At 40.4% G+C, this 27,931-nt stretch overlaps 1 protein-coding gene across 3 annotated transcripts in view; it reads left to right on the forward strand.

The window, feature by feature from the left end:
* The window catches only part of TUSC3 (tumor suppressor candidate 3), a 523,143-nt gene that overhangs the window by 488,738 nt on the left and 6,474 nt on the right, over window positions 1–27,931 (forward strand). For all 3 annotated transcript variants that reach the window (XM_073583599.1, XM_073583600.1, XM_073583601.1), the window contains exons 7-9: window positions 3,888–3,951; window positions 22,698–22,772; window positions 25,519–25,609. In XM_073583599.1, coding sequence (XP_073439700.1) covers window positions 3,888–3,951; window positions 22,698–22,772; window positions 25,519–25,609 — 230 coding nt within the window. The remainder of the gene's footprint in view (window positions 1–3,887; window positions 3,952–22,697; window positions 22,773–25,518; window positions 25,610–27,931) is intronic.

Raw genomic sequence — 27,931 nt, forward strand, 5'->3', positions numbered from 1 at the left:
TTATTTTACATCCATGGGAAATGCTACCATAAGCATACAGATGTTGGAAAAGCTCCGTTTCTTTCGCCTGGAGGAGCTCGTCTGCAGCCATTTGTTGTATGTTTACCAAAGGGACTGGAGGAGTAGAGCTGCACCAGATGGCCACCTGTAGAAGGAACCCATATGGCCTTGTCTGTTTAAGGAAGAAATCTGCTGGAAAGGAACATTATATCAAGCTCCGTTTTGTCAGACGAGACTGTAATGTGCTTTAAATTTTAGATGTTCTGAAAACCTCTTACCTTACGTTTATGTTTAGACTTGAAAGGTTTCGTAATGAGAAGCCGTTATGCTGAGAATGCAAAGTAAACTTTGAAACTACTTTCCGACAGACAGTAAACCGTGTGGGATTCAGGACATCTGGACTGGGACTACTGCGAGCATTAAGTAAAACTCCGAATACACAGTATACTGCACTTAATTTTTGCATGCTAGACTGTTTATTTTTGTTGTGCAACAATTCTGGATAATTAAAAGATGCTTATGAGTCTTTTCTTATACATAGGTAGAATTTAGTGTTATGTAAAATGGCTACTAAATAAGAAATTTGATGGAATAGATAAAAATGGCTATCAAAATATAAAAAGAATGTAAAAATATAAACTGTAACTTATGGTTGTGTGTTTTTTAAGTCTTTTGATGGTTACTGAACTCAGCTAACACGTGGAAGCTGCTCACGATAAGCTAGCATGAATTTTAAGGACAAAAAAGTTACTTTCTTGAAACAGTATGAAATACATATCTTAAATAATACAATAATGTAAAAATGCATTCCATTACCTGGGGTGACCAAATGTCTTGGTTCAAACTGCCTAACTAAATCCTGACTCTCTACAACTACCCAATTTCCTACTTTTTTACCTAAAGAAATACTTAATCTGCTAAGAAAAACAGAGCCCTGAAGGACAGTGATGCGCTTATGCTAGACTTAAAGAAATAAATGTCTGTATATATGATAATTTAAAGCACACTATATGGACAAAAGTAGCTCAAAAAAAGTATAAATCCGCACAGTGGGGAGGCCCAGTCAATGCACAGGTGTTGCGTGAACTAAGCTGCAGGCATATATACAGCAGTGAATGCTCCGTGAGCCGGGGTGCCACTCTAAAGAAAACAGCCACAATAAATGCCAAAATTGAAAGAAACGGATGGCACTCACCGGTTAAAAAAATGTCTTTATTCCAATACTTTAAAACATCGGCGTCATGAGGATGGGAGAAGGAGTGGAAGGGATGACAGCCGTTTCGCGCTGCAGTGGAGCTTCTACTCGTCAACAGTAGAAGCGCCACTGCAGAGCGAAACGGCTGTCGTCGCCGATGTTTTAAAGTATTGGAATAAAGACTTTTTTTAACCGGCGAGTGCCATCCGTTTCTTTCAATTTTGGCATATATGGGTAAAAGTATTGGGCACAGCTCTAGACCAGAACATTCAAATGTTTAATTTAGTCTTATTGCCACATGTGTATACAGTCCAGACCCTAGCTAAGCAGGCTGCCTTTTAGTAACATTTGTGAAAGAATGGCTCATTCTAAAGAACTCGCTGTATTCGAGCTACATCCTGTAGTAAGATGTCATCAGAGTAACAATTCAGTTTGTGAAGCTTCTTCCCTCCTAAATATTCCTATGAGTGATATTCTTGAAAAGTGGAAGCATTTAGTAACCACAGCCTCTCAGCCATGAAGTGGAAAACCACATAAAGTTACAGGCTCTGTTTTCTATGGCTGATCAGCTGTGTGCCTTACATCACCTAGCACAATGCCAAGCAACGGATTAAGTGGTGTAAAGCATGTCGCTATTGAATTCTGGAGCAATGGACGTACTCTGTAAAGTAGCTAATCACACTTCTGTATCTAGCAATCTCATGGATGAATATGAGTTTGGTGAATGCTTGGAGACCATTACCTAACTGACTGAATTCTGCCAACTTTGCTATTGGTTTGAGTTTTTTTAGGGTTTGCCTAGGTCATTTAGTTCTAGTGAAAAGGCATATTGGACAATTATATGCTTCCATTTTTGTGGCAGCAGTTAGGAGAAAGCCTTTTTCTGTTTCCCATGTCTGTGCCCTAAAGCACATAGCTACGTCCATAAAGGCAGGATTGGGTGAGTTTGATGGAAAAGAATGTGACTGACCATACAGAGCCCTGACTTTAACCCTATTGAACATCGGTTTCTGACCTCACACATGCTTTTGTGGATGAATGGATGAAAATTCCAATAGACACACTACAAAATTTTGTAGAAAGCCTTCCCAGAAGAGTGGAAGTTGTTATGGCTGCAAAGTGGGGACCAACTCCATATTAATGCCTCAGGATTTAAAATTAAATGTCACAAAAACTCCTGCAGGTATAATGTACAAGTGTCCCAATACTTTTCTCTATGTAGTATAATAATAATTTGCTTTGATCCAGAAAAAAATGATGATTTTTGTCATCCGTATGACATCCATATGACTTTTTTTTTTATACATTATCAGTTAAAGAAATGTAAAAGACAAAATGCAGTTTCTAATGTGAAATATTACAAAATATCCGTCAAAATTGGATGCATTGCGGTTGATCCATAGGGGAGCTGATTTTTTTTTTTGTTCAACCTTTATACTTGAATATTCACTTGTCCTCTGAAATATGGAAGACGAGTGCATGCTGCATTTTTTTCGCATTGACTGAATATTGTCCGATTCAATAACATTGATCCTAGTGTTTTCCATGCAAAGTCAGTTTTTTTCATGCACAGCACTCAGACCATCATGTGAAAGTGGCCATAGGAGGAAACTTCTCATAACTTCTTTTTAGAATCCTTTTAAGTGATCCACCTTTTGTCTTTTGTGATACAAACATATTAAACATCACAACGTTTATTGCTTTGTAAGTTTTAGCATATTGTTATTTTCATGTGAGTTCATAGGATCAAAATGGTGTTTTCCTTGTAAATATGTCTGTACATGCTCTTCTAAAAGGTCTATCTTCTTTCTTAAATAATTTGGTCGGTAATAATTCACACTTCCTTATATTTTGCATTAAATAAACCATGCCACATTTTACTTACCTAGTTCCATTTGATGCACCATAAGTAGTGATGAGCGAGTATACTCATTGCTCGGGTGGTCTCCGAGTAATTGGACGTGCTCGGAGATTTAGTTTGTGTCGCCATAGCTGCATGATTTGTGGCTGCTAGACAGCCTGAATACATGTGGAAATTGCCTGTTTGTTAGGAAATCACCCCATAAATATATACAGGCTGTCTAGCAGCCGCAAGTCATGCAGCTATGGCGACACAAACTAAATCTCCGAGCACGCCCAAAATACTCAGAAGACACCCGAGCATGCTCGGGAAATCTCAAGTAACGAGTATACTCACTGTTCACTAACCATAAATCATTGTAATGTATGACACTGTAACATCGTTTCTAAGACTGAAAATAAAGGCAGAAGTCCATTTAGTTCAGCCTATTATCCTGCAATGTCAAACATTATGTACTGTATGTCATATATTAGGCATTGATAGTCTTTGCAGCAAGGAGCCCAAGGTGACAAGAGTCACACGTGCTTCTTCTCGCATCCACTCTATGTACCAGTAAGTAGTAAGCTTATAGAGTAAGTGGAAGAGGTAAAGGACATATTCTCTCACGTCTGGCCTTAATACATTGTCACTTTGTCAGCCAATCTCAATTTACTTCCTCCTAAAACCAGTTACTGCACAATATACCTGGTGAATAGAGGGCAGGCTGTCAATATGTGATTGGCATAATAAAGTGGGCATAGGAGTCTAGTAGGATGAGTAAACATATTAATATAAAAATAAAATACACATGAACCATGTATATTATTACTAATGATATCTTTTTTTTTCCAGAGTTACATTCATGGGAGCAGCCAGGCTCAGTTTGTCGCAGAATCTCATATTATCCTGCTGCTGAATATCCTTCTGGTCATGTAAAATAAGAGCTTTTGTTATTGCTGTCATTTTTAGCAATGATGTAACTGTCCTTTTATACCCAGGCTGGTAGGTGTTTATAGAGTCGGGACTGTAATCTGCAGGGTTGTTACAAATAATATCTGCAATAATCATTTCCGTGGCGTCCTAATGTAATGTTCTCTGGAGCTGTGTTCTTCGGCTGGGCTGGGCACTGTGCATGGCTGAAGCTCTTTACAGATAGAGAAGAATATAGCATATTATTTGTGGGAAAGCGTCCACAGTGGCTCGGGGTACAAATAAGACCTGTATTAAAAGGGGGATGTGAGGGGAAAATATGGATGCTTGCTTGTAGGAACTGAACCGCTTTTGTCCATGGGCTGTGTGTTATTGCAGCCGAGCAATAGGAGAAGTTATACCACTAAAGAATAGGTAATACATTTTCTCAGTATCGGGGGGGCTCCTATTTCTCAGATTCCCACTGAGCATACATGTGGATGGAGCAGGAAAGCGCCTGTGCGCCGACTGCTCTATTCACTTTTAGGCTATCTGCACATGTTTAGTATTTGTAAGCCAAGATAAACTACTGTTTATTAACTTTGACTCTTTAGCCATGTGATAAGCCAAACATTGGCCCCGATTCAACATAGCAATTTTGCCAGAATTTTTCTCGTAAATTGCTTTAAAAAGTCTGAAAGTGTTGGCGCAAGTCTGATTTGTGCAAAAATGTTGCGACTTTTGGCATGATCATGCCAGTTTCATGATGATCATAGGACATGGACGCAGCTGGGGCGTGAGGCCAATGCTCGTCTAATTCATGATGAGCTGTAGTGTTCCTCCACCAGAGTCCTTACTTTAGTCAAACACTTCAATAATACTTCTGGCATAATGTACAGACGTGCACGCCACTTGTCAGATGCTCCAGATTCATGAGCCGGTGTTGATGAATCTGGGCCATTGTATCTAGCAAAATTTATCATTGGTAAAGATGACTTGTCTTATTTTTTAGAGACATTAACATAATGCATGTACTATGCTGTTCTGGATAAAGCTCACATTTCTGCAGCTGCAATATATAGGAATCAATAAAAAACAAATCTGAACTGAGAAAAGTAAGTTAATGTGTATGCACAATGTAAGTGCATATTAACACATGACCATTAACCAGAGAAAACAAAAAGCAAAAAACACAAATGTCCTGAACTAAAAAGTAAAAAATATACTGCAAATAATGCATAAAGGTAATAATAATAATAATAATAATAATAATAATAATAATAAAAAAGGGTATTTAGTAAACATAATTTTGATCAAAATAATGTACAAGCCATCCCGCCACGTCACGGCAACCCTTGTGGGACAGTCCCTGCTCTAGTATTTAAAACCTTTTCACTTGCCAAGTGGCGTGAATGTGAATAAGGGTCGAGCGGCTGAACCACTAGTAACAGCTTAGGCCAGACTGGATGGCTTTCCCAGCTCAGAAAGAGGGCGGTCACACCCATATATGCACTGAATGCACAATGAAATGAATAAAAAACAAATCTGAACTGAGAAAAGTAAGTTCATGTGTATGCACAATGTAAGTGCATATCAACACATGACCATTAACCAGAGAAAACAAAAAGCAAAAAACACAAATGTCCTGAACTAAAAAGTAAAAAATATACTGCAAATAAATACATAAAGGTAATAATAATAATAATAATAATAATAATAATAATAATAATAAAGGGTATTTAGTAAACATAATTTTGATCACTTGTCAGACGCTCCAGATTCATGAGCCGGTGTTGATGAATCTGGGCCATTGTATCTAGCAAAATTTATCATTGGTAAAGATGACTTGTCTTATTTTTTAGAGACATTAACATAATGCATGTACTATGCTGTTCTGGATAAAGCTCACATTTCTGCAGCTGCAATATATAGGAATCAAGTAGTTTTCATCATTTGTGTTGTCTCTTGCTATAAAACTTGTGATGTGCATGAAATATAAAGAAAAAACAATCCACAATGCAAATGTGTGAGAAAGCAAAGCACTGATGTGTGCAGAATTGTTATATCATTCTTCTCTCTGTGGAATTACTTACCATTCAGCACTACTGACTCAGTAACTATGTTTTTCCTTTTGAGCCAAGTTGTGAGAGCATTTTGTTGTTTTATTTCTTTTTTGTTTATTTTTTTGCATAAGAATAATCTAAAATATATGCACACCGCCTGCAGAGAAACTTACAGGAAGAAGGGAACTAACCGGCCATGACGCTGGAAACATTCACCGTAATCCTAACAATAGCCAAGTTGTGTGCATGTATTATATCGCACACTGATACAGCTGTACCTGATATTTCTTAACAATGGATATTCCACTGATGACTGGGGAATACGAGCAATTTAACCCCGTAAGGACCGAGCCTCATTTTTAAAATCTGACTTGCGTCACTTTATGAAGGTAAGAACTCTTTAACGCTTCAACGCCTCCTAGTGAATCTAAGATTGATTTTTCGCGACACATTGTACTTCATGGAAGTGGTAAATATTGTTCAATATGATTTGCATTTATTTATGAAAAGATCAAAAATGTTACCAAAAATTAGAAACTTTCATAATTTTCAAACTTTGAACTGTTATTCCCTCACATTAGTTATACCGCACAAAATAGTTACCGTAATAAATAACATTTCCCATATATCTACATCAGCATCATTTTTTTAAACATTTTTTTTTTGTTAGAAAGTTAGAAGGATTAAAAGTTTAGCAGCAATATTTTATTTTTCCAACAAAATTTACAAAACCTATTTTTTTTAGGGACCACAGCACATTTGAAGTGACTTCAAGGGGCCTATATAACAGAAAATACCCAAAAGTGTCTTCATTATAAATACTAGACTCCTCAAAGTCCTCAAAACTACATTCAAGAAGTTTATTAATCCTTTAGGTGCAGCACAGCAATTATAGTAATATGGAAACGAAAAGTGACAATTTTAATTTATCCCATAAAAATGTGGCTTTGGCCTCAAATTTTTCATTTTCACAACAGTAACAGGAGAAAATGGACTATGCAATTTGTTGTGCAATTTCTCTTCTATGCACAGATACCCCATAGTCTAGTTTGGGCACATAATAAGATAGGACCGTTGGCACAACCCTAACGTATTTTGTGGTGCACAAGTAGGATCCCAATCCGTGACTTGTAATAAGCAAAAACTTGGCACACACTTGTGACTTCTGATGCAGAAAGGTGATATTTAATGAAGTACAGTACATACATACAGACGTTTCAGTCTATGACCTTCATCAACGTACTGCGGATTAGAACATAAAAAAATAAATATAAAAGTGGCACAAAGAAAGTATATACAAAGAGACTGGGTAGTTAAATCAGAATATAACATAAATAAATGCAGAGACATCAAAACCATTACAGCACTTCTGTATATAATTAATATAATGAGTACACAGAAACAACAGCGGTGGAGACCAAGATCTGCAGATAAGGAAAAACACATACCGAAGGCTGTACTGCTCAGGTAAACTGGGCATGAATAGAAAAGATCCTAAGGGGAGAAGGAGTGATTGTTTATACTAGAATGAACACGTGGTAAGATTGTGTATAGATGTTGCTAAATGACATGCCGATAGGTGAGGAGGTACAGGAAGCCGTCTCTCTATAAAAGAGAAATATCATAATGGGCGGCTGAGTCAATTAATCTACCTAAATGGAACGTGTATGAGGAGTGTCACAGGAGTCTTACCGTGAGGAGATAGTGGCAGCAAGATGCGGTATCCGCCGCGAATCAAATGGCGCGCTATCAATGGGGAGCGTCAGGGTTTATATCCCTGAAAAAACATGGAGGATGGGCGGAAGTGCGCAACCGGAAGTGAGCCGGCGTGCGCTCCATTTGCATCATAATGCGTTCCAGGCGTTGTGTAATGACAGAGCAGGGGGCGTGAATCAAATGCGTCTGCCTGTATGAGATCCTAGGCACTGCTGAGAGGGGCGGGATAAAGGGAGGTGCTGAGTGGTGACTAAGTTACCATAGTGACCGCCGAGGCGCAGATGCAGGAAGTGTCAAAGGAAAATGCAGAGGGAATTCAGTGCTCTGGTGACGATGATTTCAAAAACATTCACTGTTGTTGGTTCTGTAATGAAGATAAAAGTAGATTAAAATACGGTATCTAGAAATAGTATAAGTACAGGGTGTTCAAAGTCACAAAAAAAGAGAATGTTCAAACAGACTGACTCGTTTATACAGTTTAGTGCCATATGTGGCTAACGTAAATCATGATTGAAGAATTGATTGTACATCGTACTCCTTATTTAACCCCTTAGGTGCCAAGGTATTTAACTCATGGATCCAGTAAGCCTCTCTTCTTTTTAATATATTGATCCGGTTACCGCCCCTGCATGGTGGGTGGATTTGTTCTACCACTTGAAACTTAAGTTGTGCTATGGTATGGCCGGCAGTGATAAAATGATGAGGGTTCGGGAGAAGCATATTTTTGCACCTTATCATAGATTTATGTTTGGATATCCGATCCCTAACATGTTGTGTGGTTTCTCCCACATAAAGTAGTCCACACGGACATTTGATGATGTATATCACAAAGGAGCTGTCACAAGTAAAATATTCTCTGATATCATACTTTTTGCCTGTGTGGGGGTGATAAAAGTTGCTTCCTTTCTGGATATTGTTACACTGTGTACATTGTAGGCAGGGGAAGGTACCAAATTTAGGATTTTTAAGAAAACGTTGATGTATAGAGGGACGGGATGAGCCTATATCCGCTTTAATAAGGATGTCTCTTACATTGCGGGGTCTCCTAAAACAGGGGAGGAATGGTTCTTTAAATGCCCTTACACTGGGATGGGCTGTCGTAAGGAGGTGCCAGTGACGTCTGATACTTGAGTGTATCCGATAGGCTAGAGGGTGATAATCGTGCACAAATGCAATTCGATTAGTTGCCTTAGGTTTGGGCACATGGCAGGACTTGGAAGGGAAGGAGCTCTGTTTCCCTTTTAAAGCGCAAAATTAGCTGGAATAAATATTGGACACTATGTTGCGTTTGCAGATCTCCTGATGTGCCTAAAAAATGGAAACCACCCTCATAAGTGACCCCCCCCAAGGAATTTATCTAGAGGTTTTGTGAGCATCTTGATCTCACAGGTGCTTCACGGAATTTTCAAACATTGGACCATGAAAATAATTAAAAATTATGTTTTCCTCCTAAAAAATGTTGTCTTTGCCCCTCATTTTTCATTTTCAAAAGGGTAACAGTAAAAAAATGGCCGCAAGAACCCCAAATGTGGTCAGAAACTCTGGCTTGGGTTCATGGCAGGGCTCAGAAAGGAAGGAGTGCTATTTAATTTTTGCAGTGGAAAATTGTCTGGAATAGATTGCAGATCCCATGTAGGATTTGGAGAGCCGCCAAAGTTCCAAAACAGTAGAAACCCCCACAAGTGACCCCATTTTGGAAAGTACACCTCTCAAAGAATGCTTCTAGGGGTGTAGTGAGCATTTTAAATCCAGAGGTATTTCACAAAATTGTATTATTTTGGACTGTGAAATTGAAAAATTACACTTCTTCCACTAAAATGTCATTTTCAAAAGGGTCAATAGGATAAAATGCACCACAGCATTTGTAAGGCAATTTCTTCTCTATACAGCAATGCCCTATGTGGTCCAAAACAACTTTTTAAGCGCAATGCAAAGCTCAAAAGGGAAGGAGCGCCATACTGGTGTGCAGATTTGCCTTGAATGGTTTGTGGGTAACATGTTACATTGGTAGATCCCCTGAGGTATGAGAACAGCTGGACACCGCATAAGTGAACCCATTTTTCAAGTTACACTTCATAGTGAAATCATCTAGCTTTGCAGTGAGCATATTCACACCAAATATGTTTCAAAAATGTTGTACCATTGAGTAGTGAGGAAAAAATAACTACATTTTTGCCACTAAAATGTTGTTTTAGCCCTAGATTTTACACATTCATAAGAGGGAATGGGTAAAATTGACTGCATAATTTGTTACACAATTTCTCGTGAACATTGCAATGCCCCATATGTAGCTGTACAGTACTGTTTAGCCACATGGCCAGACTCGGGAGAGAAGGAGTGCTATTTGACTTTTGAAGTGCCAATTTTCCTAGCTTAATTGGCAGACTCCATATACAGAACCCCTAAGTGCCAGTATAGCAGAAACATCCCTCTATTGACCTCAATTTGGAAATTACACCTCTCTGGGAATTCAGAAACTGGTGTAGTGATGATCTTGACTTCATGGTTATTTTCCAGAAACAAGCAGCAATGGACGTTGCACAGTGAAAATGCAAATATACCATTGTAGCACCCATACATTGTGCCCAGCTCATGCTTCTGGAGACTCGCACCCCATATATTAAGCAGACTCTCTTTGCTATAGTAATACCAAACGTGGTGCTGAGCACTTATATTGGGGTTTCTGTTGTGAGCTCATTTTCGGGTTTGCCTCTGGCTTCTGGTGAGGGTTATGGAGCTGGCTGTGCTGACAGAGGAGTAGTGAGTTCTCTGTCTGGACTCCCTCTGTTGGTGAAGTCATTTTGTCTCTGATCAGTTGATCTCTTTTGCTCTGTCTTCAGAATATACCTGAGTGCTGATATAGTGATTTGAAGTCTATCAACTTCAGGGCCTTTTTCTATCAGACGTGTTGGACATTCTTTTTGGCAGGGTTTTTTGCGTGATTGCAGACAGCAGCTTTTCTTTCCTGTCCTTTCTAGTTAGCGAGGGCCCCATCCTTTGCTCAGCTTATCTTTCTATCTGTATCTGTGTTTTCATATTGTTTCACCAACAATACATGTTGGGGGCTGTCTATTGCTTTGGGGTCTGCTCTGAGGCAGTTTAGATTTTCCCTTTCTTTCTTTAGGCTTATTTAGTTCTCCGGCCGTGATGAGGTGTCTAGGACCACCGTAGGCACGCTCCACGGCTACTGCTAGTTGTTGTGGATAGGATCAGGGGTCTGCAATCCGCTAGTTACCAACCTCTCCGGTTTTCTGGCTTTTTGTTTTTTCCTCCTCGGTGACTCATTCATAACAGGTTTCCATCTAAATCTCCGAATGACGTGATTCAGATGAAACCCACCAAGGAATCCATTCACTATAATGAGGCAACAGAGTTACTCTGGACTCTATCTGACCTCTGTTCAGTGGTGTCCTTTTCAGAAGTTCACAAAACTGTGGCCGATGGCACTTTTATGCAATCCTAAAAAATGGACACTGCTGGATCACAGGTCAGACTGCATCTGCAGTGCTTCCATCGGCCTCATTATGTCTGAATCACGTATTTCAGAGATTTACACGGAAACCCCTTTGTAAGCGCTCAGTGCAGAGTGCAGGATAAATGTGCGCCGAGCCTTACTGTGATCTTTGGGAGGCAGAATACATAATTCAATAGCAGGTAAAGAATTAGTCTTATTTATTATTTACGTCGTTACTTGTGCAACATAAGTGATAAAATGACTTTATTCATTGGGTCAATGCAATTTTAGGTTTGGCTACTATCACATGCTAAAAGAAACTTTATTTAAAAAAAAAAGTTTTTGAATCACCATATATTGAGAGCTATAATTTTTCTATATTTCTGCTTACAGAGTCCTGTGAGGGCTTTTTTTTTGCTGGATGAGTTGGACTTTTTCTTTAGTACCTTTTTGGGCAAATAATACTTTTTGATTGCTTTCTATTATGTTTTTTTGAAGGTAAAATGAACAAATACCAGCATCTCAGAGATTGTTCACCATGTGGTAAAATGATAAGGCAGCTTTATTCTTCAGACCAACAGCGATATCACATTTTAATCTTTTTTTTTTTTTTTTTTTCACTCACAATAAAAACTATTTTTTTTAAAACTGTTGTTTTTGCATTGCAGTATTGAGAGCTATAACTGTTTTTATTCTTTCTCTGATGGAGCTGTATTAGGCTATGTGCACACGATGCGGATTCACCCGCGGATTTGTATCTGCGGATCCGCAGGTAAAACCGCAGGTAAAATGACCTGTGGTTTTACCTGCAGATTTGCCTGTGGTTTTCCCCTGCGGTTTGACACCTGGACAATGGAATAGGTAGCAAACCGCAGCAGAATCCGCAGAAAGAATTGACATGTCAATTCTTTCTGTGGATTCAAAACCGCAGCTTTTCCGCAGTTGAAAATCCGCAGCATGTGCACAGCAGAATGTAAATCCCATAGACTTACATTGTACTGTACATTGTCTGCAGAACTGCTGCAGATCCGCAGAGACCAAATCCGCAGCGGATCCGCAGCAGAATCCGCAGCGTATGCCCATGCTGCGGTTTTTGCTGCGGTTCCGCTGCGGTTTTGGCCCTGCGGAACCGCAGCAGTTCCACAGACTTGGTACATTACCATGTAAACCTATGGGTTTTCAAAACCGCAGTGCTCACGCTGCGTTTTTTTTCGCGCGGTTTTGCTGCGTTTTTTTTCCCCGCAGCATGTCAACTGTTTCTGCGGATTCCGCTGCAGTTTCACACCTTTAGGCTATGTGCACACGCTGCGGTTTTTGCTGTGGTTCCGGCCCTGCGGAACCGCAGCAGTTCCGCAGACATGGCACTTTACCATGTAACCCTATGGATTTTCAAAACCGCAGTGCTCATGCTGCGGTTTTTCCGCGCGGTTTTGCTGTGGTTTTCCGCAGCATGTCAATTGTTTCTGCAGATTCCGCTGCGGTTCAAACCGCAGGGCAAAACCGCAGGCCAAACAGCAGCAAAACCGCAGGTCACTTTACCTGCGGTTTTACATGTGGTTCCGCGGGAAAAAACCCGCAGGTGAATCTGCAGCATGTGCACATAGCCTGATTTGTTTTTTATGGAACAAGATGATGTTTTCAGCTATTCCATTTTTATTTACATTTGTCTTTTTGATCGCTTTTTATTCCACTTTTTTCACAACTTCATGATGAAAAACCATAGTTTTTTTTGTCACATTTTTTTATTTTCTTTTACGTGTTTAGTATAGATGTTAACTAGTATCATAGTTTTATTGATTGTGCCGTTCTGGACTTGGCAACGATGCCAAATATGTGTACTTTATTAGTTTATTTTTGTTTTTACTTAAATATATGTTTTTATTGATGTAAGATTTTGTTCTTTATTTTGTGGGGTTTAGGGTATGTGCACGCATTGCAGATTTGCTGCGGATCCGCAAGTGTGTGACCAACCAATGTAATTCAAAAGGAAAAAAAAGCTGTGCACATGCTGCGGAAAATTCTGCACGGAATCCGCAGCGGTTTATTTTCCGCAGCATGTCAATTTTTTTGCAGATCCGCATGCGTTCTTACACCCATTCCATTAATGAAATCCGCAGGGCTAAAAACGCATGGCAATCTGCAAAGAATCCACACAAAATCTGCACAAAACCTGCAAAATACCACGTGGATTATTACCTGCGTTTTCTGCCAAGCGATTCAGATTCCGTGCAGAAAATTCTGCAGCTAATCTGCAACATGTGCACATACCCTTATTGTTTTTTTTTTGTATTATTTTTATTTAGTTCTCTATAGACTACAAAAAGCAGGCTCATGTATTAACAGAAAGATTTGAGGATAGAGGATACTAAAAAAGAAGCAAAAAACGAGGGTATAACAGAGCAGTAGCGGAAAAAAGGAATAATCTCCTACAATCGAGAATTAAGGTACAGGAAGAACCAAAGGTAATATTCATTTCAACTTATAGTGAAAAGTGGTCTGATATGAAAAGAGCACTGAATAAATTTTGGCCTATCTTGAAAGCAGATCAGGTTGTCCAGAAGCACATTATGGATATTCCTTCTATTACATATCGAAGATCTCGTAATTTGAAAGATATGCTGGTACATAGTTACCATGCAGGAGAAGAAGTGGATATCTTTAGGGGATCTAAGGGTTTGAAAAAAGGCTTTTTTCCATGTATGGATTGTATAGCATGTCCAAATATGCAAAGAGCGCTAACATTTAAGACAAGTGATGGGAAAAAGTCCTTTAAAATTGAAAAACATATAACGTGCAATTCGGTAGGTGTAGTGTACTATGCAATGTGTCCCTGCGAGAAGATCTACATAGGCCTGACATCAAGACCTTTAAAAGTGAGAATTAGAGAACATGTGAGAGACATTCAGAATGCAGAAGAAAATACTGTGGATGTGGATTTGAAACCCATACCGAGACATTTTAAACAAGTCCATGACAGTAATGCCAAACTCCTTAACGTGATTGGGATAGATAAGGTTTATATCAATCAAAGGGGTGGGAACTGGAGGAAAAATTTGGCTCAATTAGAAGCCAAATGGATATTCAGGATAGGCTCTGTTCAACCTGACGGGTTAAATGAAATTTTGAGTTTCGCCCCTTTCTTGTAATTGTGTTTTAGGTTGTTATGTCTTTCTTTCTGTGGTTTTAATTTTTACATTTTTAGTTTTTAGGACTCTTGTATTTACTGAATATGGATCCATCTGTATTAAGCCCCCGTTACACACTGCGATATCGCTAGCAATATCGCTGTAAAGTCACCGATTTTGTGACGTTGCAGCGATATTGCTAGCGATATCGCTGCATGTGATACTTACCTCCGACCGGCTCCCCCGCTGGTTATCGCTGATCGCGCGAGAAGCTGCTGGACCATTCCTCGTCGTCAGCTTCCTGCGGCGCTTCCTGCTGTGGCGACGAGCGACGCGTGGAGCCGGGCAGGAGGACGCAGGATCGCCGCGTCTGACAGGTAAGTAGCGATCCCCGTCCCCTGCGATGTCGCTGGTGAGATCTGCCTGTGTGGCAGCTCACTAGCGACCACCTAGCGATTCACCAGCGATCCTGACCGCGTCATATCGCTGGTCAGGATCGCTGGTGAGTCGCTAGGTGTAACGGTACCCTTAGTCTTATTTGGAGAAACCAGAGATCTTATCTCAAGGCATCTTAGCCTCACTGGAAGGAAGAATGTGAAGTGGAGACAGAAGGAGAACATGGGTCTTCACATTGTTTATTTTTTAATTCTCTTTATTTTTTGTTACTTTTTGTAAACCTATGGTTCCCCTTTGGGGATTCTATCTTTATGTAGAAAATATTGATTACTTTTTATATAGTGTGGTCTAACTTTTCTCCACAATCCTGTGGAGTTAATTTCACTTTATTACTTACACGGGGAAAAAAATCTTTTTAGGATGTTAATAGTTCCATCCTTTCAGGCCACCTCTGCACGTTGTTCCTAGGGGTCAGAGTTTTGTAGATATGTATTGCTATATACACATACAATCAGATAATTGGGGTGTCTATATAAGGGTATTTTCACCTCAGATGCAAAATTCATTTGTAACACGTTTTAAATATTTCAATGCTTTTTGTATTATTTACACTAGCACAGAATAAATGGGGGTGTTTTTATATATAATTTATATTCATCTTTTTTTACTTTTTCAACATGGTTAGTTCACCTATTATCTCATTATTCACATTTATAGATTCCTTTTCACTCATAAGTTGCTGACATTTGAGGCACTTGCGGTATATAGTGTTCTTTACAATTTCAGTCTCCTTCATATATGATCTCTTCCGCTTCGCATTTTGCGCTCTGAATTGTTGCTGATTGCCACCATGGCAACGCGTCCCAAACGTGGCCTTCCCTCTTTTTCTCCCTCTCTTCAACATCCTGGCGGTGCGCGCTTGTAATCATCCCCGGTCAGTGCGTCACCATGGTGACGCGTCCCTGGCGTGGCCCTCCCTCCTCCTTGCCCTGACGCGTCGGGCCGAGGAATCATGGGATGATCACGTGGGACGCCGAACCGTCTGACGTCATCTTGCCGGTGATGTGAAGCAAGCGCCATTACAGACCGCCCAGGTAATGAGAGATATGACTATAAATAGATCTTTAGACAACATTTATACACACTTACCCCCTATTGAAGAAGCTCACGCGAAACGCGCGTCGGGGAACGGTTGCCATCTACAGGTCAGGTATTCACATTGAGCTGCCATGTATATTTAACTGTTTCAGCTGTGCTTTTGCACTTTTCCACATAGCGATATGTCTTTTCCATGGTAGGGGACTTTCTGACTTTGCGACTTGTCTTCTATGCACTGCCATTAGGCTATATAATATCTTTATCTTATTGCAGTTTGCACTTAGCACTTTTGGATGAAGATAGATATATAATTCTTATACATTGTCAGCCTTCTCTAGTTCTGCCATGCACTAGCTAGTTTGGGAAGATTTAGCTGGTGGTTTACTATTTGCACATGTTACTTGGCAGTTCCTCCTTTTACAATCATCCTATACTACATGATAAATGATGTTATTGGGGATTTTGTTTAATATTTACATATTCAAGGGGGGTGCATTGGTGTAACTATACATTATATATTGTCAGTACTGTTTTGCAGATAATCATTCAGTGCACCAGAATAAAATCATATGATAGTAACATTTTCCCTGCACTTTTGTCCATGTGATACCTTTGTTGGTGGTTCCATTGTGCACACTGTATTTATGTATACCTTTTGTGATCCATACAATGAGTATGTATTTTATTTGACTTAATAAACGCTGTTTTTAGCTAACTGCATGTCCTTCTACAGTGTTATTTATACTTCCTCTTTTTTCTGGATTGTAGTATATATTATAGGAAGCTTTACATAGGCCTTGTTATTTGAGAAACCAACATTATACGGAGTCCGTTAGTTATGGTGTTACTATCAGAACTTGGTTTTTAGACAAGTTCTATTTGTTTCCTGAATTTCAGGGAGCCACTCTTAATGAAGGAAGAAGTTACATTGTCATAAGGCAAATGATTGTGTTAGGCGTCGGATTCCTGCAGCTACACAACAAGAATCCAGAGCCTCACATGCTGCTCTACAGCAAGCCATCCTGAGGCTAAGTCCCTCTGCCGCTCCACTGAGCATGCTCACGAGACGATCTCCCATTGGAGGGCGGGAGTCACATGCTCCGGTCCTTCTCCAGATCTGATTGGTCCATCTCAGAGATCTGGAAGGTCCCGGCAGCACACAGCTATAAAAGGCCCGCATGGCCGCTCGGCCATGAGCTAGTATAGACTTTACTTGCTAAATGTGTGAATGGTGACGGATGTATAATTCTGGTGACTGACTCATTAAGACTCCCCTCCCTCTGATATTATGCATGTGGATAGGGAATTAGAGTAGTAGTCAGCGCTCAGTAGTCAGTAGTCAGCGCATCTCTACACTAGCGTCCTATTGTGCTACACCTCACGGCACTATCGTCTAGCGGCAGTGTCTTACGCTGCTCTGCAGTTGCAGCTCTCTTTGGCGTCCGCAGTGGCAACGCCGCACGGTAGGTCTAGATGGACGCAGTTCCACTGCCTTGGGTCCTGCACCTGTAACCGGATACCGTGTGTGCATTTACCTGAGACCTGTGACGCTAACAGGCTCAGCCTTTTGTGTTTACCTCTGCTGGCATCTCTGTGCGTAAACAGTGATTGCTCTGTGCACCTGGGTGACGTTTAACCCGCATGCGCATTTCTGCCATATTGCTCGTCTGTCACTACTTAGCAGCAGTGTTCACACCTACTGCACGGTGGACCCCGAGCAGCGAACGCACTTTATTATTTATTTTATTTAGTGTGTTCCGCCGTTCCCCACATTGTACTAGTGTCAGGGTCTGGCTAGTAATGGCAGATCAGCAGCAACTACTACAGTACATTCGGCAGCTGGAGGGCCGGTTGGTTACTCTTGAGAGTGCTTTCTCAACTGCGAAGTCTACTGAGGCTGCTGTTCAGGCAATCGCAGAGGAGGTTTCACGTGTGTCCACGTCCTCCCCTGCGCCGACAGTTTCCCGCCTCCCGTTGCCCGATAAATTTTCTGGCAATGGCGCCTCCTGTAGGGTTTCATGAGCCAGTGCTCTATCCAGCTGGAGTTACTGGTTGCGCGTTTTCCCACGGAACGGGCTAAGGTGGGGTTTATTGTTTCCCTTCTTTTGGGCAGGACGTTGGAGTGGGCCACGCCACTATGGGAGCGTGACGACCCAGAGGTTCGGACCTCTGCTCAGTTCTTAACAGCTATCAAGAAGGTCTTCCTGGGACCACGGGTCACGCACGACACCTCTCTTCAGCTATTAGCGTTAACTCAGGGATCACTCTCGGTCAGTCAGTATGCAGTACGTTTTCAGACACTGGCTTCCGAGCTGGAGTGGTCTGATAGAGCTCTCATCCCTGTGTTTTGGAGAGGTTTAGCGGAGCATGTTAAGGATGCTCTATCTACCAGAGAGGTTCCTGCAAGTCTGGAGGAGCTCATTGCCGTTTCCACCCGCATTGATCTCCGTTTTTTTGGAGCGCGGGTTGGAGCGTGCTCAATCCAGACAGAAGATTACTCCGGCTCCCAACCTCTTTGAACCTCTGGAGTCACTAGAGCCAGAGTGTCCACTTCCAGAGCCCATGGAGGTGTCTCGCACCAGTCTCGAGCCGAGTCCGGAACTAAGCTCCACTTGCGGTTACCACTGTCAACACTCTGTTCCCCACGATAACAGGGCTCCGCAGTGGCCAACCTCTGTGCCGCCGGGCAAGACCTTTGTCCCTCCTCGCCTGCGGCCGAAGGTTCTCGCTTGGCACACACGTCCAGGGTGGGTGGTCACTGTGGCTACATGCAGACCACAAAACTCCTGGCAAGGTCTTATTGGTGGCCGCACAGGGCTCGGGACACTAAAAAATATATTCAAGCATGCGTCTCTTGTGCTCGGAATACCTCCCCTAAACAGAGAGTGAAGACGCCTGCCGATACTCTGCGACGTTCCGCTTCAACTTCGGTTTCTGGCGATTTTGCCGCTCCTGTTGTCTTTCATGTGTCCCTTCTCAAACCTGGAGATTTTGCCACCTCTGATGCCTTCCGCGTGTCCCGGTTTTCTGTGTCACCTCCCGGGACATCAGACTTGCCTTAGATACTAAGATATTTGGAGCATTTTGACCATCCAAATTTCTTTTGGATTTGGTAAAATGACAGAAAATAATCATTCTGATAGTGTAAATCTTTGTAATTCCTTTCTAGATCCTAGAGGAAATATCGAATTTGGGTAGGGAGATTTTAATGAACTCAGGGGAACACTGAATTTGCACAATGTGACATTCTTTTTTGGGAAACAAGGACCTTTTTTCTGAATATTACATTAACTCTTTCTATTTACTGTTGTTTCTCACTTTACTGCTAGATTCACAGTTACATTGCTCAGTACTGCTGTATAATATCCCCCATGCTGCGCCTGCTTCAGAGGGTATGCTACAAAGAAGGGAGCAGGGTCTTCTTTTCTGCCTGTGCAGTTTTTGGTAGACTTTATAGCAACTAGTCTAACTGAAAATTAGAAATAGAATATGCAGATGGGAAAACTGGTGAAAAATGCAGAATACAAGTCTTTATGGCTAGAAATTGTGTTGTTCTTCATGTATCTACATATGACAGCTTATTCTGAAAAATCGCAATGAGTGACAGGTATGCTTAAAATACAATTTTTCTTAGTAAAATTTTTAAATGTAAGAACATGTCCCACAAAAATTTTGCACAGCGCAGAACTAAAAAAAAATTAAATACAGAGGCAAAAATAAAGTTTTCCACTAGTAGCACCGCCTCTGCTTGCAGATTTCTGCATTCAAGGGCCTGAAGGATCAGGTTTTATGTTGTTGCTTTACTTTACTATATACAGTTACATTCAAAAATTTAGAATTTGTTGACATAAGGCTAGGATCACAGCTGTGTTCACATTTCCTCATGGCTGACACCATCTGTGCTCAGCGGACACCATTGACTATAATGGAGCCTGTTGAATTTTTCATCATAGAATCATAGAATCGTAGAGTTGGAAGGGACCTCCTGGGCCATCTGGTCCAACCCCCTGCTCAAAGCAGGATTCGCTAAATCATCCCAGTCAGATGTCTGTCCAGCCTCTGTTTGAAGACTTCCATTGAAGGAGAACTCACCACTTCTCGTGGCAGCTTGTTCCACTCATTGATCACTCTAACTGTCAAAAAGTTTTTTCTAATATCTAATCTGTGTCTCCTCCCATTCAGTTTCATCCCATTGCTTCTAGTCTTTCCTTGTGCAAATGAGAATAAAGTTGATCCTTCTACAATGTGACAGCCCTTTAGATATTTGTAGACAGCTATTAAGTCTCCTCTCAGTCTTCTCTTTTGCAAACTAAACATTCCCAAATCCTGCATGGTGTCTGTAATTTTACAGGATAAAAGCATTAGTTGCATTATTATCAATTAGCTGGGGACTGTCCTTTGAAGGATACTTACCACTTGTAGTACAATTATCATTTCACATATAATGACTTGACAAGGAGTTGGCTTTCATCATGTGCAGCCCTTTTCTAGTAATAGTAACACACATGGCAGTTTTTGACAGTCTTGTTGTTGGAATGAAGGGCGTAGGAGAACTGTTTGGTTTCGCCATTGTTGCGTTTCCTAGAGAGGTGCTCTTGAAATAGTCTTTCAGATTAACATACTGCAGCACATTGTCACAGCGTAGGGTGCTTGTTATGCTTCCTTTCAGATTTCTAAGATCGATTTAGTGATCTATTATTTTTTGCCGACAAGGGCATCACACGGAGATCACTACAGTCTTCCACACAACGACCTGGTTACTGTAACGTATTTATAGAAGCCAGAAGATTTTTCACCTTATTAATGTGCACATCATGTCATCTGCCAATAACATAATAATAACCGATATTGTAGTAAAGCATCTAGAATCAAATAATAAATCATGCGTCTTTTGGACAAGAACCATCTGTCATCAATTCAGTGAGCATTCATTTGAAGATCAACAAATTTGGGATCCGCATTAATTACATAGCATCATTCTCTTTGCATAATTATAATCTATTCACCAGCTATTGAAGTAACTATTTCTATTGATCAGTAGAGGAGCGCTGGGCAGCCAAGTATTAGAAGAGTTTATTATAAGAATAATAATAGTTACAAGACTAATAATAGTTTTTATAGGTAATCTGAATATCTCAAGCACTTTGCCACTCAAATACAGAGGATATCATTTCCACTTTTCCAATCTGTGTTTGGATATTTGATTTTATAACAGAGAACAGACAAAATAATGAGGTATTGCGGTATTTTTGGTAAAATAAAATTTGATATAATTTTGTTATATACTTTCTGTATCCATTCCTCAAGTAAAACTCTACTTTCTGTCGTTTACTAGGCATATACAGTGTTCACGTCCAGTGGGTAACAAGCTTTCCTGATTACCTGATGGACACACAAGTGCTCGTCTCTCTACAACACTTGGCTATGTATAGGTTACGGGCATTGTGTGAAATGAATGTATTCTATTGATTGGCTAGCATTCTCAGTAATATTTGACATAAGGTTATTTCATTGTGACCTTTGATACTCTAGGGAATCTATAGAACTTGCTTTATTATTTTATAGATAGCCTAGCATTTTTTGGCAAAGTATGAAATAATAGACAACGGGAAATCCTTTATTTATGAATTGAACATGGTGACTCCCAATAGAAATGTTATTAGTATTGCAACATTTTAGCTTTTTATTTGTTGGAGTGTGGATTAGAAGGTTTACAGATTATGGTTACTTTTTCAAGTAGATAATTGGCAAATGAGCTTTCAAGAGAACACTAGTTCCCAAGTATCTGCCCATGTAAACATCCCAGCAATCACTGGTCGAATGGCAAAAACGCTCTCCTGTTGGGTGATTGGATCATTTATACCAGTAAAAAAAAAATCTCTGTTATTGGCAGTAAATTGTAAACATGCGATGTGCTGCTGATAGCAAAAATAATCTCTATTCCTCCACACATGTACTTTCCATGCCCAATCGACTCCAAGTCTTCTCCCAAGTATTCTCCAGTCCTCTGGAATTCAGTGCTCCATCATGTTTGATTGTCCACTACATTCGGATCTTTCAGACAAAGCTTGAAAACGCATCTCTTCAAAAAAGCATACAGTGTACAAAAACCCACCTCACCATCACGAAGTTGCCGCAACTCCCCCAACTACTGTCTCCTCATTATCCCTTATACGGTAAGTCGACAATGGCTGGGTCCTCTCCCCTTTGTACCAGTCTGTCATTGTTAGTTTGTTCACTGTAGTTTATATTTGTATTTTGTATGTAACCCAGTCTCATGTACAGCAGCGTGGAATCAATGGTGCTCTAAAAATTAATACTATAGAGTGATGCAACAATCATAATTGTCATTGATCTGTCCTCAATTTGCTTCTGCATCTCCCAGAATACAGAGGTTAACTGCCTCCGCTAGTACTTTGGGAGAGAGGACGTTTCTGACAAATCGTACAAACGTCGCTGGTCTGAACTGTTGACCTTAAGGAATGCACTGCCACCGGCACATCAGAACGCTTGGGTTTGGGGAATGGTATGGTTATGAAGATACATCTCTTTAAGAAATGTGATTATTTTATGCAATTTTAAGTTAGACTGCAGTTTGGTCACTTTAGAAAGTGACCTAAGACAAACGTGGTAACCTACAAAATACCTAGGAATGTGTAGAACTGCTAGAAAGTGTTTTTTTGAGCAGTAGAAAACACATTGACCGGGGACATTTTGACTTGTATTTATGTCCATTAAAGAATTGTAATTTATAAAATGTTTTCAGCTTCTATTATGTTCACTATTTCAACATAATCTGACCATGAAAGTGTGACTAGGCGCTCAGTCTGTCAGATTTTGTTGACTCGTGTGTCTCTTTCAACCATCATGACATTTTAGGACTCCTTAACCACAGTTATAGATGCTGCAATCACCATGGGAATGGTTCTCCTCAATGAAGCCGCAACCTCGAAAGGAGATGTGGGAAAAAGAAGAAGTGAGTTATTTTAAAGCACCATTATAAGAAATAGAATATACTGGTGTGAAAATGAACTGTATATGCAGCCTAGTACACCGAGTGTAAAACAACTAGAAGGGGGAATACTGCTACACTGATATGGGGTACAGTTATTAGAAAGCTTATAACGTACTATAAAAAATCATGTTGCCCTAACATAAGTCCAGACAAGATGCAATAAGTAATAACCCTGGAGTTGAAGCCCCCTCAGACAGTATTTTAAATTTAACCCCTTGACATCACAGCCAGGTTTGCCCTTTATGCCAGACCATTTTTTTCTTCATTTTTCTATTGTTGTGTTCCAGGAGTCATAACTTTTAATTTTTTTTCCCAGCAGCATAAGTTATATGCGGACTTACTTTTTTTCTGGATGAGTTGCGTTAGTTAGAGGCATCATTTTGGATTACATGTAACTAAGTGACAGACTTTTATAAACCCTTTTGGGGAACAATATAAGCAAAGCAACAATTCTGCCATTATTTTTGCATTTAAAATTGTACTTTTTATTTGCTATGTAACTAAATTGTTAACTTTACTTTTTACATTAATACAAACATGGCAATACCAAATTTATATTGTTTTCTTTTTTATTATTATTTTTGTACAATAAAATACACTGTTTGAAAAAAAAAAAGAATTTTTTGTTTTTGAGTCGCCGATTTTCCATCAGCAGAGCTGTAGGAAGGATTATTTTTTCATCTCATGCTGCTGTTTTTATTGGTGCCATGTGACTTTTTGATCATTTTTAATTAAAGGGAACCTGACCTCATAAAATTGCCTATTCAGCTCCTGTCATGCAATTACAGTGATGTTTGTAGCTTTATGTGTGGTGGTTTTGCCAATATGGGCATTGCATTGGTGTGACAGGTTCTTGACTGGCGTACGTTCCTGGCAGCAGTCCACGCTGGTTAAAGCGAACATATCAGCAGTTTTGGCCAATATAAGATACGGCCACCGCCTTTCAGGGCTTATCTACAGCATTCTATAATACTGTAGATAAGCCCCCGATCCAACGTGAAAGATAACAAAAATAAGTTTTATTATACTCAACTGGGGGGGCGGTCCAGTCTGTTGGGTGTCATGGGTCCAGCGCCTCCCATCTTCTTGCGATGACGCCCTCCTGCTTGCTTCATGGCTCCCCGGCATCACACTCCTGCACAGGCGTACTTCTCTGCCCTGTTGAGAGCAGAGCAAAGTACTGCAGTGCGCAGATGCCGGGAAAGGTCAGAGAGACCCAGCGCCTGCGTACATCGCAAGAAGATAGGAGGCGCCGAACCAGGACCCGCAACACCCATCAAACCGGACCGTCCCCCAGGGTGAGTATAATAAAACTTATTTTTCTTATCTTTCAGGTCTGATCGGGGGCTTATCTGCAGCATTACAGAATGCTGTAGATAAGCCCTGAAAGGCAGCGGCCGTATCTTATATTGTCCAAAACTGCTGACAGGTTCCCTTTAACACCTGCGCCTAATTCACTAAGTGGCACACGCTGCTTAATGAATCAGGTGACCCTAACTCCACGAGCACTTCATTAAGACTAGCGTTCACTATGCCAAACTTAATGAATTGCCCCCTACAAGGAGTTTAGCAAAATGTCTCTACCAGCTTATTGACAACTCATTAAGAAATCGTAGTGCCGCAAGAGTTGCACTTTCTCAGCACTATAACATCTATATATTCCGAAACCCGGGAATGGCCGAACATCTATATATTGTAAAGCCCATTCTGTATATGTCATATCGGTAAATTATCTATTCACCAGAACTAAGAAAATCTACCTAATGTACGTTATACAAGGATGATACCAGACCCTGAGACCACAACCTATATCTTATTTTCAGAGATTTACGTCCAAATATTGGGAAATTTGGATTAGGAATAACCTTAGTTCTAAGGCCACATAACGGTTTGGCTTTAGACGTCAAAATGAGATGGCATTTTCAATATCTTCTACACTAACCTCATTTTTATGGAGATGGAGGCACTTACTTTTAGCTAAGCATTTCAGTCAAACATAATTTTGTGAAGCATAATAAATCTGGCATATACAGTGACTTGAATTATGAAAGTAATCCCATTTTACACTGTGTCACATAGAGTTGTATTTTGAGCTCCTAGCATTTATGCCATGTGAAAATATAAAATTTGGTTTGATGTATGTTTCATTTTATGCTAAATTACTTATGCTTATTGTGATGCTCTATAAATAGGAATATTGTAAGCCGAGCAATGCTCCACCATAGCTCAAAGCCCTGTCTATAGCTGGCAGTGTGCTTCATCATATCAACTTTGTGCACCCAGTACCAGCGGGAAAGCAATCAGCAAGCCAGGAAGCCTGCAAATGAAAGAATTTACTTACAAAAATCTGTGTTCTTGCTTTTATTTTTTTAAACCTCTAACACATTTAGCTATGAAATGCCTTTATTGACCTATTCATAAATCCAACATATATACAGCAGACAAAAACTATATTAGTAGATATATATTATATTTTATAGTAGATTACATATATTATATTAGTAGAGATATCATTTTACATAATTTTATTTGACTATAATACAAATTGTGTGTAAGGCATACTAAATATGTTATTATATGCATAATTCCAATATTATTTATGTAATTTCTATTACAAATAATCGATATGTAGAACTGTATACTCCAAACTTATGTACAATGTGTGTGACTTCTGTATATAATTAAGGTTTATTCTTGATTTTTTTAGTTATATGTCTAGTGGGACTAGGCCTTGTGGTCTTTTTCTTCAGTTTCCTACTGTCAATTTTCCGCTCAAAATATCATGGTTATCCATACAGGTATGTTCTAGTAATTACTTTCATTTGTGAGTTCTCTTATATAGTATTATAATGTTGATTTATTTGTGTGAACCAAATCAAACAAATGAATCTAAAATATTACACTTTGACATTTTTAAAAAATGAACCAATATTACATGTCTGAGAGGCACAACTGTGAACCATTAGGAATCATAGAATGGTAGAGTTGGAAGGGACCTCCTGGGTCATCTGGTCCAACTCCCTGCTCAAAGCAGGGTTCACTAAATCATCACATGTCTGTCCAGCCTCTGTTTGAACAGAGGTATCAGATAATCTGGTATCAGATAATTTGAAGGTGCGAGTGGGAAACATGATTTATTTAAAGATCAGGATTTTATCAAAGTCTGAACAATTGTGGAAGTGTATCATGATATGAACAAAGGCGATTTGTGAGGACTTCAGAAGAGTTCAGAAAAGGTTACAAAATCATTTCTAAAGTGTCCAGACTCCACCAATCCAAAGCCAGATATTCTGTGTACAAATCGAGAAAATTCAAGACCATTGTTACCGTTCCAAGGAGTGGCAAACCAACAAAAATCAGACCAAGAGTAAGGCATATACCGTATTTTTCGGACTATAAGACGCCCCGGACCATAAGACGCACCTAGGTTTTAGAGGAGGAAATCAGAAAAAAATTGAAGCAAAAAATGCAGTCAATTCTGTACTTAATATCCCCTATCCTGGTGTATTGTCCCCTCATCCCCATTGTGATACACATGGCCCCCTCATCCCTATCCTGGTATGTTTGACCCTCCCTCATCCCTACCCTGGTATGCATGGGTCCCTCATCCCTACCCTGGTATGCATGGCCCCTTCATCCCTAACATGGTATGCATGGCTCTCTCATCCCTATCTGGTATGCATGGCTCCCTCATAATTATCCTGGTGTGCATGGCTCCCTCATAATTATCCTGGTGTGCATGGCCCCCTTATCCCTATCCTGGTGTGCATGTCCCTCATCCCCATCATAGTATTCATGCCTCCTCATCCCTATTCTGGTAAAAATGGTCCTCCTCATCCCTATCCAGGCAGGAATGATTGCCCTCATCCCTATCCTGGTACGCAGGGTCCCCTTCTCGTCCTAGTATGCATGGCCCCTATCTTGTCCTAGTATGCATGGCCCCATCCCTATCCTGGTATGCAGGGCCCCATCCTTAAGCTGGTATGATTGGCCCCCATCCCATCCTGGTATGCTTACCTTCCCGACGCTCCATTGCAGCGTCAGGAATGGTCACAAATACCTTCATCCAGGATCCAGGAACTCATTAATAGCTACAGTAAGCGACTAGAGGCTGTTATTTTTGCAAAAGGAGGATCTACGAAATATTAATGTCACTTTTATGTTGAGGTGCCCATACTTTTGCACCGGTCAAATTTTGTTTAAATGCAGATTGCACATTTTCTGTTAGTACAATAAACCTCATTTGAATCCAGAAATATAACCGAGTCCATCAGTTATTAGATATATGAAACTGAAATAGCTGTTGCAAAAACCAAAATTGTTATAAAGAAAAAAAGGTTAATATTAATAGGGGTGCCCAAACTTTAACATATGACTGTAACCATGTGTGACTCACCATATGACTAGAGCATATCTACTAATACATCATGGCACTTAACTATGGGCAGATGACTGTACTTAGCTTGAAAATATTTATGAGATTCACACAGTGGTTTAAGGGAATCTGTCATCTGATTCATGCTGCTCGAACCACAGACAGCATGAATCACAAACTGGTTGTTTTATTGCAGCCAAAAATGTTATACTCTAAAAGGCTATGGCATTTCTGAGATAACATGCCATATTTTTTGGATTATAAGATGCTCCAGATTATAAGACGCACCCCAAGTTTTGAGGAGAAAAATAGGAAAGAATTTTTTTTTTAATAAAATGGTGGTGCTTCTTATAATCCATGTGTCTTATTGCGTCCCGGGGGTGGTGGCTGTGGTGAAGCAGGGTCTTAGGGTCGCTGCTGGAGGAGGCAGGAGTGGGGTGATGCTGCAGGTCGCAGGCTGGGATGAGGGGGTGTTCCGATCTGTGGCTCGCCGCTGCGAGTGTCCAGTGCTGGGGGGTGTCCGGCAGTTCTGCTGAGGCTCTGTCAATATTTTGTGAAAGGCCAGAGCCCCCCCGCAGTTCCATGGTTTCCTATGCGGTGGACTCCAGGAAAATGGCCGCCGGGGGGTGGTGCATGCGTAGATGGAGATGTCGGCACCAAGATCTCGGTAGAGGAGATCTCAGTGCTGAAATCTCATCTCCCGAGATCTTGGTGTCGAGATCTCCATCTGCGCATCTCACAAAAT

Source organism: Dendrobates tinctorius, unplaced genomic scaffold (genome assembly GCF_039654945.1).
Source record: "Dendrobates tinctorius isolate UK_male_01 unplaced genomic scaffold, ASM3965494v1 ptg000079l, whole genome shotgun sequence".
In the NCBI taxonomy this organism is placed as follows: domain Eukaryota; kingdom Metazoa; phylum Chordata; class Amphibia; order Anura; family Dendrobatidae; genus Dendrobates; species Dendrobates tinctorius.